The sequence below is a fragment of the Papilio machaon genome, chromosome 27, assembly GCF_912999745.1.
Source record: "Papilio machaon chromosome 27, ilPapMach1.1, whole genome shotgun sequence".
NCBI lineage: Eukaryota > Metazoa > Arthropoda > Insecta > Lepidoptera > Papilionidae > Papilio > Papilio machaon.
In genome coordinates, this window is record NC_060012.1 from 3757239 (window position 1) to 3768805 (window position 11567).

Genomic DNA, 11567 nt, shown 5'->3' on the forward strand with positions numbered 1-11567 from the left:
GGAACGTAGTGTGCCAGTATCATGCGATGCTCTAAGATGCCGGCTTGAAGGCTACGATATTTAAAAAAAAACAAAATACCTAAGTATATTAATTTTAATTTATTATATTAGACATTGGCATTCACAATATCCTGATGGTCATAATACGACTTGATTCTATGAAATTCTCACAATACAGTCTCGCAAAAACAACCCCAAATCGGACTGTTTGACATTTAAAGCCGACAACACAAGCGACCCGTGACTAAAAGGGGTGGCCCTTTTGTGATCCTTTTAACTACGACCCCCTGTCTGCGATGGAACCTTATTAACATCAAATTGCGACGACAAATTAACAATACACGGCCCCGAAACATTTCCACGGATAATTTCGCTTCAATTATTCTGTCAACCCTTTTTTATATGTAGTCCCTATGTTTGATTACTTTATTAAAAGTTTGATTTTATGCTTCATTTTGTTTAATGAGTTTATTTTATTCTATTCACGGTAGTTTTTCGCGGATGTTTGTTTCATTGTGTTGTAGGTGTTTTAATTTAATAATTATTTCTCTTATTTTCACATCAGAAAACAAAAATAAATAATGAAATGCTATCTTCGTTTTTTCAGAGAGAATGAAAGAGACAACTGTGTTTTTTTTAGCCGAAATCAAAAAGAAGGAGGTTATCAATTCGACTGTATTTTTTTATGTGTGTTACCGCGAAACTCCGCCCCTGGTGGTCCGATTTTGATAAAAATTATTTTAATTGAAAGGAAGTGTTTGCAGATAGGTCCCATTTTTTTATTTTATTTTTATAATATTTCAATAGTAAAACAACAGTACTGAAGGTTGTGAAACATTTAATAAAACAATACAAAATAAAACAAAAAACTAATCTTAAGATTCTGATACCAAAATCTTTGCATAAAACAATCTTCCCTGTCTAACTTTGACAAAACAGAGATAGCAATATGTTTTAAACTGGGATTTTGGTCTCGGAAGCCCACGGTTAGAATCTTAATTTTTTTATTCATAAAAATTTTTAGTACAAAGTACAATGACATTAGTGGTCATTTCAGCTTCAGGCGTCCATTTTATCACACTCAAGTAACATTTTCATAAATTAAATTAATACTGCAATTTATTTTAATAATTATATATGTGGCAACAAATTTACATTCCTTTGACAAAAAAAAAATAATACAACAATTTTATGACTGCTGTAAAAATTGCTATGGATTATTCTTCTTTAATTCAGTGTAATAAATATTAAATATAAAGAAAATTAATTAATTAAGAATAGTAATAACTTAAGCAATTATATATTTCTCTAGCTTATTCAAAATCAACACCTAAACTATATATAAATAAATGAAAAAAAACACGAAATTTCAAGTGAAATATTAAATTGTTTATTTTAAATATGTCTGCTATTATTAAATAAATAAATAGGTAAAAAATGATAACCACACCTCACCAACTTCATAAATTATTTTATGAAACCAATTTTTTTTTTGGTTTCACACCACAACCATACAAAACTAACAATTTTTTATTGTCTTGTATCCGTTCCAACTAAGCTCTAAGGCAGTGTTTCCCAAAGTGGGCGATGACGCCTCCTTGGGGGCGTTTAAAACCTAGGAGGGGGCGATAAGGGACCCTAAAAAATGGGGGGCATTGAAATTAATTAAAGTAATGAAATTGTGGTTTTTAAATTATAGGGCTGAATAAAAATTAGAGGGTTCTGAAATATTATTAATTTTCAAAGGGAGGCGGTGAAAGAAATAAGTTTGGCAATCACTGCTCTAAGGCAATTAGCAAAGGGAACGTATATCGTGGAAACATTACGGGCGTTCCGTACACACAACGTTGAATCGTCGACGTGAGTCGTCTATTAGGTCAGTACACGCATAGCGACATGTCAGCTGTATAGATTTGCTCCGCCATCTTGAAAATTGCAGCGACTTTTCTCACGATAATCTTGACAAAGAATTTGCGAGCGACTGTCTTGTGTAAGAAGGGCCTAAGCTATTTTACTTGAATGTTACCACCAAGAAGGTGTTGGTGGGTCTAATCCTACATAAAACCATGTCTCCCCCATCAAGGTAATTTCCCCCCAACATAAAAAAGGCTTGTGGTAAAATGGTTTACAATCAAATAGGTATAACCCACAACCATTTTATAGTCTGTATCTATTGGGCTTTTAATGCTTCAATTTCCATACATCTATGTTGACTGAATCCTATCTTTGAGTCTTAGTAATCTTTTATACATACTGATTTTGTTCACTGGAAAACTACACTTAGGTTCTTCTTCCTGTAACAATGAAATTAAAAACTTTGAATTACAATTAAAAAGTGCTAATAAGCGATTTTATTTGCTCTGTATAAATTGAAATTAGACTCAATTCCCATTGAAAGACTGATCTGGAAGTTGGTACACATGTTTAGATCAGATGACACAATTTTTTGGAACGAAGTTCCTTATCGCGCGTTGTGAAAGGGGGCTAGACGAAAAAAATTCTTACGAAAAGTTGTCACGACACTTTTTGCTATAGTAAGTACGTTAACGACGAATGAGCGCTACTTCACCATGGCAACGACGTGACAATATATAACGAAAATTCATAGAAATAAAATGTACTTCTTGTGAAGACTTAAGTTTTTTATTCATAGAATAAACATTGGTTCCTTCACTAATTAATCGAAAGGAACTTCGTTCCATCCGGGTGTCCCTTGACACCTCTTAAGTTTTTTTTTTTTGTGGATTGGAATATAACTTACATGAGGAAAAAAGTTGTACTCCACAAGAATGACCTCAAAAAATGTAGATGCTACTATCAGAGGTCCATTTTTTCTTTCACAAACATCTAATTGCACTGCAAATTTGCCTTCGGGTAAAATTGCCAACGTCTCAAATATAGGTCTAGACATTCGTCCCGTTTTTTGACTAGATAAACGGTACAATAGTAACTCCCCAGCTCTTGTTGCAATAAGTACTATATCCGCATAGAAAAATAAAGCTGTTATCGGTGGAAATTCTAAATATAAATGGTGATACAGATCTGTATCTAATTTAAATATGTGACGGGAATAACATACAAAATTACGGTCATTTATTGCATATATATTTCTTAAATGTTTTACCCATTCTATCGGACAGTTTATCAACTTTTCTGACATATTGTCTTTGGTAATATTTATAATTCTACCACATGTTGTGAACAAATGTAGTATCTTATCACAGTATTGAATCTCTTTTATACTGTAATTAGAATGTATTATTAATTTTGATGTTAAATTTGTTGATGTCAAGTCACATTTGTATACATCTCTATTTTTATAATAATACAAATCATCTCCGGCGAGCACAAAATTGTCTGCCTTAAAAAACTCTTCAGTATTATTACTAGAATCAACACATTTTTGAACATATAATCCTGATTTTGTAAGAACAACTGTGACATTATCGTTATTAGCTATTTTACTGCAAGTTACATCAGCAATTGCAACGGGGATGTACTTGAGTGTATTTATATCGTAGAAAACAACACCCCTTGCATCTTTCAAAGGTAACACTCCATAATCGATTTCGATTACGTGTGATTTATCGTGCAGAGAAAACTTGTAAAATTCCCGCACTTTTTTATCGTATCTTGTAATATTTAGCCATAATTTAAGGTTCTTATATACATGATACCATCGGCAATCGTTCCCAGCTTTTCGTTTAGCTATTTGAGATGAATATTTGAATTCGTTTCGACACATTTCGTGCCAAATCTGATCGCTACCATCGATTGAATCTCTCCATCTTTTGCACACTCTTCTGCACTTCCCAACCGATATACCATCGATTTTTAATAAAATTTCAATAAATATTTCTAATGGTAAATCGTTTATTTGGATTTTCGTCTCCATTTAAATTTCTGGCTATTTTACGTAACTTATTTTAGCATCTGTAAAAGAAGACAATTATTAAATAACAAATACACCAAAAGCGAAATACAAGTACAACTTTAAATTAAGTTACCTTAGAAGTGTTTTAAAAATTTATTAAATAATGTAAACAAATAAAAGGTCTTGTGACTTGACCACAGACAAATGCATTTTGACAATAGGTTTTTTTTGATAAAGATATAATGGCCTGGTAACTGAACCTTTAAGCCAAATTGACATTTTAAATAACTACTACAGACAATTTAAACGATGATAAGATGAAATCTAAGATGTAACCAGAAAAATTTTTGTATGCATATTCCTTCATAACTATTTGTACATATTATGTTTGTAAAATAATTGATATGATGAGTTGTTTGGCAGACCAAAACCCATACCCAGATCCAATCCATACCATAAAAAAGTAAGACCTTTGTAGAGTTTGTTGTTTTCTAACTATAGTCATTACATATCCATTAGAAAACATAAAAACAGCGCTTCGACGTCAATTTATTTCGTTTTAGTGACTGCATTTGTTTCGGCAACTACGTCGAACTATTTCTATAAATATTACACATGTCATGCCGGGAATCGAACACACCACCCTTAAATCAAAACTTATATCCTAAACCATTTGACAATTAGCGCTTTAAACTACAACTTTCAAAGACAAAGAGTCAAATAATTATTTTTTCTCTTCTAACCTTTTATATGGAGAAAATAAAAGTCTAAATATTATAAGATCTTTAATATGCACTTACTACTATTACTAGAAAACACACATGTTTAAGAACCAGTGATAATAGCATATAAACAGTAGAAACAATGACAAGTTGGAAGAACTTCCTTAGAAATAAGAAATAGTAGGTCTATTTTTTATAACAATGTCTATGAATGACATAAAAAAGTTAACATTATTAAAATAAAAAATTAAAAAAAAAAACAATATAATAATAATTTAACTTTCTTAAATAATAAAGTCTTTAAAATCAGAAAAGCCACTAAGGCTTCAAGAGATCACAATGAAAAAATCAATCACTTTTTTACATGGGCACCAACATTGCAGTTGCCTCACCTCTCTTAGAGAATCGGTTAATGTAAAATACATACAAACTACTTCGGAATACTAATTTCCCTACAATCTAATACAGATAATTCAAAAACTCAGTTTTTCACTATTAGAACACATATTGAGATTCTCTTTGGAATAAAAAAGGAATATTTATCAGCCCTCCTCCTAGTTTATCGGCTGGCGATGCCTTCAACATTTTATATATGTCACAAATATAATAACTCTTGCTCCTAAAGTTATAATAAAAACACTACATAAGCGACATAACATGAAATAACTACTTTTATGTATTATATATAAGAAATATTACGAGTATATAATGCACTTAATAAATACATAGCAACAACTATCTACACATTTATTATTTAATAAAATTTGGGTGTTAAGTTGGAATGGACTGTACAATTATAGGATATACAGTAATATTAATGTTTTCAGATATCTTGATGGCTCTTTACTTCGCAAAATGCGCAGAACACTATATAAATATAACATGACCTAGCGGGATGCATTGGGAGGGAACAGCGTCGATAATATTGGGCCGCTAACATACTTAAAAAAACTAATACCAAAATATTAGCGACTTGTTTTGCTAAAACTCGTAAATAATAAAATATTTCTGGTCAAACACAGTTGACATAACTATGTACCAGTAGTTTACCTTTATTTTACAATATAATTTGTTTTTATCTCACAATTTTACAAAGTGAAATAAGTGAAATATTGTATGGCTGCCATTTATGAAATTGTTGTTCACAGTTTACATAATTTTGGTGTTGGTACAGTCGTGCTATCTTCGTTCCCCATAAGATTGTCAAAATATTATCACTACATTGAAATTTTAAGCAACCTTAGACTGCAACCTTTCTTGAATCCTTAGCAACCTTTTTTGTATATTAAGTTTTTCCTTTGAAATAGATTTTGGTTTATCATCCTGTAAGAGACAAAAAAATTATAATTAAATTTAAATTATATTTAAATATGTAACTTTCAATATAAAATTATTAAACAATATAAACTAATCAGATAAAGAAAATCAAAGTCACTTGCTATATATGCTATAATAAAGATTTCCCTTCATCTATATATATAAAAGAAAGTCGTGTTAGTTACACTATTTATAACTCAAGAACGGCTGAATCGATTTGACTGAAAATTGGTGGGCAGGTAGCTTAGAACCAGGAAACAGACATAGGATAATTTTTACCCTGTTTTCTATTTTTATTCCGCGCGGACGGAGTCACGGGTAAAAGCTAGTTAATTATAATCAATCTGCCCTTTTCCCTTATGTACTACTCTTCTATACATCTCTATCAGCCGTCATATCTAATAGACTCCCTTCTTATACATATGCTATACCTTCATAGATATCAGCCCCTTTACCTTTGGGAATAAATTCTAAAAAGGAAAAAGTAATATTTGAGTTAAACCTAAACAAACATAGAAATTTTTATAAAAATACTAGCTGTCGCCCGCGACTCCGTCCGCGCGCAGTTAAAAAAAAAAAAAAAAACTGAAAAATAGATGTTGGCCGATTCTCAGACCTACTGAATGTGCTCACAAAATTTCATGAGAATCGGTCAAGCCGTTTCGGAGGAGTACGGTGACGAAAACTGTGACACGAGAATTTTATATATTAGATTAAGTTTGATTTAGTTACTTACATGTGGCAACAAGTTATACTCCACTAATATGACCTCTTTTAATGTAAATAGAACAATTAGAGGTCCACATTTCCTTTCACAGACATTAATTTTAACTGCATATTTACCACCCGGAAGATTGAGTATCCTTTCAAATTTTTGTTCACGAACTGAGTCCTTTAGATCAGACATGCGAGTAAACAATATCTGTCCACTCTTTCTTGCAATCAGGATCATATCAGTATAGAAACACACTGCAGAAATTTGTGGGCCCGACCCGAACATGGTATACATGGTCTGAATGTTAGTTTTATGCATATTATGGGAATAAGAAATGATATTGTACTTATTAATAATATGTACATCGCACAAGAAACGCAGCCATTTAATAGGGTTATTTATCCTTGTTTCTGTCACCACATTATCATTGGTAATACTTATAGTTTTCTGGCATATAGTAAATAAATGTAAAACATTATCACAATATGTCATCTCTTTGAAAACATACTTGCGACTGATAATTAACTTTGATGTAATTGTTTCTGATGTTAGATCACATTGGAATACATCACCATTATTGTAATAGTACATTTCTTTTTCACACAATAGAAAATTCTCTGCCTCAAACATACCTTCTGTTGCATTGCAAGTATCAACGGATTTTTGTACATACAATCGGTTCTTTGTTAAATAAACTGTTGCAATATCATTATGGCCAATTTTTTTACATTCAATATCCTTGATTATTATTGGCATTGCCTCAAGAGTGGATAAATCATAGAATGATACATCACTATGGTCTTTCACGGGAAGTACACCATAATCAGGAGCAAGAATGGGTTCAAATTCAGAAACCCACATGTTACGGAACATATGTAGTTTATAGTCGTATTTTGTTATATTTGACCACACTGTTAGGTTCAAATAAACATGACACCATTCAATATCACCTCTAGCTACACTTTTTATCAATGGACTCGCGGATTCGAAATCAATTTTACAAATTTTATGCCATATTATCTGATTGCCATCAATAATATTTTGCCATGTTTTACAAACGCCTCGAGACGTTACAATTGTTGATACATCCGTTCTTATTAGGATTTCCATAAATATTTCCAATGGTAAGTCATTTATTCCTATTTCTTTATCCATTTTGAAATTAAGGATAATCAATATAATTTGTTGAAAACGCCTAGGCGTTATCACAATGTTATACTAATAATAACACAATCACTAATAATTTAGAAAAATCTAAAATATTAGGAAACCAGTTCAAAACTACATATTATTTATACAAATTGTTAAAAATTATTGAAAGCAAATACGCACAATATTAATATCAAATGAAACTTCAAATTCATATTTTCTTTTTCTTTTGGAGCTGTGTGACCAGATTTAAATCGAACCATAGACCTTTATAATAGCAGTTTCATACTTCAGTGAATCGAACATTCTGTCAGTTACTCATCTAAAATCTGAAATTCTGAAAATCTGCAATTGGTTTTTGTTAATAAATTTAAAATTCTACTAATTGTTGTGGTCTTAATGTTTACGAAGTAATATTTGATTGAGATTAAATATTACTTCCAGTACTATCGTATAACAAAAATGGACTATTATTTCTTAAAAGTCGACGACTATGTAGGAAATGAACATTACGCAAAACTTCAAAGCGGAAATACATTTCAAGGGGATCCCCCTAAAATGTGATTGAGTGTTTCCAGTGCAGAAAGAAAATACGAATATGTTTTGACAAAGATAACATTCTTTAAGTATTATTAGCGTAATTTTTTTAAATATAACACAGAAGTCAAATCCTGCTACAATTCTGCGGAGATTTTATAAGATTCTGTTAAATTTTTCTTATTTTCACTTCTGCCACACAATCTTCTAAATTTTAAATTGGGGATTTAATTCTGGACAAATAAAAGAATTCTGCTATACTGGTCACACTCATACTGTTTTAGGGGGTCAAATTGACACTGTCCTCCACATATAAGGACGAGCCGCTACTTGGAAATTACAGCTTGCGCTACGTTCCGAATTAAAAGCGTCTGTTGTTACTGACAGTTGATTCCATTTCCATCTCTATTATTTCTCTCTATATCCTCACCACAGCTACCACCTGCTACCGTCAGCGCCAACATCAATAACCACAAAATACCACGGCTTGTAGCCTGTCCATGTTTGGAAGAAGGTCAGTGGAAAACGAAAAAGGTGAAGCCTGGGGATGTCTGTTAAACTTCATTTTTATAGATAATTTTTTTGTAACCTTCGTTTCGATTCAATGCCGAAATTAAGAAAAGACCGATAAAGTAGATGGCGCTAGTTTCTAGGGTGGGTTGTCATTTTTTACATCTGTAATTTTTTATAAGTCATTCTACTACGATTAAGAAATGTTATGTAAAATATAATGAATGAATGAAAGTCGTTGTTGCTATGATTACAGCCCACTGAGTCCTTGCTTTATAAAGTAAAAAGTTGTATCTGTGCTGTATTAAGTTCTAGCATTATCAAGAGTGGAATTCTACCCTTGATCATGCTGACATCTAAAGTGAACAAAAGGCAGTTTTTCTCCGCATTATGATAGCGAACGAGCCCCCCTGTCAATACAAAAACTGTCACAATACCCGCACAGTACTGTCTTTTCTTTTGTGTCCTCATCGTATGTTTTCTGAGTAAAAAAACCGCAACCTCTCACGGGTCCAGATACAGATCTGGCAGTAATGTAAAGTGTGCAGTCTGTTTCAAAGAGCCATGAGAGTTCTTTTGCTGGAGTAAATTCCTCCAGTGTTGTCATAAACGATCCAAAATGTTAATTCGAAAATTCGTTATTCGAAAATCAAAATGTCTACCAACATACAAAGCTACAAAGTTTTTAGTTTTTAATTCCGTCATTTAAATTTTATTACAGATAACATAAAAAAAAACAAAAAAGACAACAAACGCATTTTATTTTATTCATGGTCGATTTTATTTGATTATAGAATAATAACAAACATTAAGATTTAATATCTTAACTTGCGGTAACAGATTTTTCACATTAAGTACATTTACTAGTCCATGATTTAAAATTAAAAAAGATACCATAATACTGTAAGCAATAATCTAAAAAAAAAAAATTATATAAATTAATTTAATATCAAAGGGAATGATTTAAAATAAATAGTTATAAATACAATGCATAAAAATACAAAAAAAAAAGTGTTGAATTGCAACTCATATAGGGCCACTTTAATAGGTCACATTTGACATTTATCAGTTTTTATTTTATAGTGAGGTGAGTTGCTTAAAAACATCGATTAAAATGAATGAATCGAATCTGACTTCAAACATATGTTTTTCATTTTCTTTTGTTGTAACATCCTTGATATTTGAAAAGAAAAAGAGTACACTGACGAAATATTGTAACCACGTTCGATTGACGTATTACAATAAATATTTAATCAAAATTTGAAAAAAAAAAAATTAAGCCGTCACGGGACGCCTGGCAGATGTGAAACATCGTGTGTGTACAAGTAATATGCATAAAAGATAATATTATTAAAATAATATATACATATACCTCAGTATAGCGTTGCGACCCGTCGCCACGGCAAGCGTCGCCAGGACAACAATTCGGTTTACAAGTGATCCTATAGATGTTTCACATCAAAAACGTAAGAAATCGTGCGATTCTCACTTCAAAAAAATATAATATGTAATGATCGCCGTTACAAGGTTACGTTGTTGGATTTTGATGAAGTGTCAAATGCAACCAATTTAAATGGATATTGCTAGAAATGACAATTTATGAAAAATATTACAAGAAAATTATGTAATAATATTTTTTTTTAATTTGAGATATTTCTTTTTGATATTGCCTTAAAATATATATTTATACATTGTAATGTGGTTACAACAATAATATAGGGTTGCCATATGTAATATAACGAATATAGTTTTTTTTTTTAATTTTTTTAAATGTATACATAATACAAAGTAAATGGACTTGAACAAAATTACATAAATCTACATACAACAATTTTACATACTATATGTTGTTTTAATTTTAAAATATATTGGAATAGAAATAGGAACTGAATCCATTCTAATTTGTGTTTAAATAACGTTTTGTTATTTAGAACAAAAAAGACAAAATGTGATTTAAAATCAATATTAAATGCATGTAGGAATTATTTAGTATAATTGAGCTATTTAATTATATAAAAGAAAATCAGATTCCACTTGATATATTATATATTTAGACAGCTATGTAACAAGTGTGATAATGTTCTTAATAATTATAAAAAAATGTGATCTATACTTAAATATTATAATTCAGCTTATTTTTATTATTTTTGAATCGATGTCATATTTTTAACTATCTTAAATGGTTAAAAACATTTTATAGAATAACGGTTTATAAATATAACAAAAAAATCTATTGCCATACGAGTGATTAAGAGACTAGAAACAAAAAAAAAATATTGAAAAAATATAGTTTATTCGCATCCTAGTTTGTGAAGCGAAAACAAACCTTAAGCTACAGCTTAAGGTTTGTTTTCGCTCTTTCATGTTGTTGTTTGTTTGTTTAAGATCTTTCATTCGATTTTGAACTTTAATCTTACAAGATTAAAGTTCAAAATCGAATGAAAGATTTAATACTTAAAATTATTTTCACAATGTTTTAAACGCTACTGGTGCGAGATAAAATGACAAGTAATTCAAAGTCAAAGAAACAAATTCGCATATTTTCCCTTGTCATATGCACCTCGCCAAATCTACTTCCCTTACCCACTTCGATAAGGATGGGAAGGGGAAGAGAACTAGACTGTTGTCTCCAGTATTAGTTACATTAGGTGTTTCACGTTGGGCAAAACGGGGCCAGAAACAATTAGACTAATAGGATTTTTTATTCTGTGTACTCAATCAGCCCAATGGGAAAAATCCCATT

The 11567-nt window shown here is 30.8% G+C and overlaps 2 protein-coding genes across 3 annotated transcripts; both read right to left on the bottom strand.

The window, feature by feature from the left end:
- Nucleotides 1-1705: 1705 nt before the first annotated feature.
- LOC106712207 lies at nt 1706-4074 on the bottom strand. 2 transcript variants are annotated; one of them, XM_014504697.2, is made up of 3 exons: nt 4008-4074; nt 2762-3933; nt 1706-2294 (listed from the first exon to the last, which is right to left on the bottom strand). In XM_014504697.2, exons 2-3 carry the CDS (start codon nt 3893-3895, stop codon nt 2205-2207), a joined length of 1224 nt encoding a protein of 407 aa, XP_014360183.2. In that variant the 5' UTR covers nt 3896-3933; nt 4008-4074; the 3' UTR covers nt 1706-2204. The 2 variants fall into 2 exon arrangements, with proteins under 2 accessions (XP_014360183.2, XP_014360184.2); XM_014504698.2 differs by lacking the exon at nt 4008-4074 and having other exon boundaries at nt 2762-3980.
- An 807-nt stretch (nt 4075-4881) lies between these two features.
- On the bottom strand, nt 4882-7868 carry LOC106712209. Its single transcript, XM_014504699.2, has 2 exons — nt 6650-7868; nt 4882-5919 (listed from the first exon to the last, which is right to left on the bottom strand). Exons 1-2 carry the CDS (start codon nt 7781-7783, stop codon nt 5827-5829), a joined length of 1227 nt encoding a protein of 408 aa, XP_014360185.2. The 5' UTR covers nt 7784-7868; the 3' UTR covers nt 4882-5826.
- Between the last annotated feature and the right edge of the window lie 3699 nt (nt 7869-11567).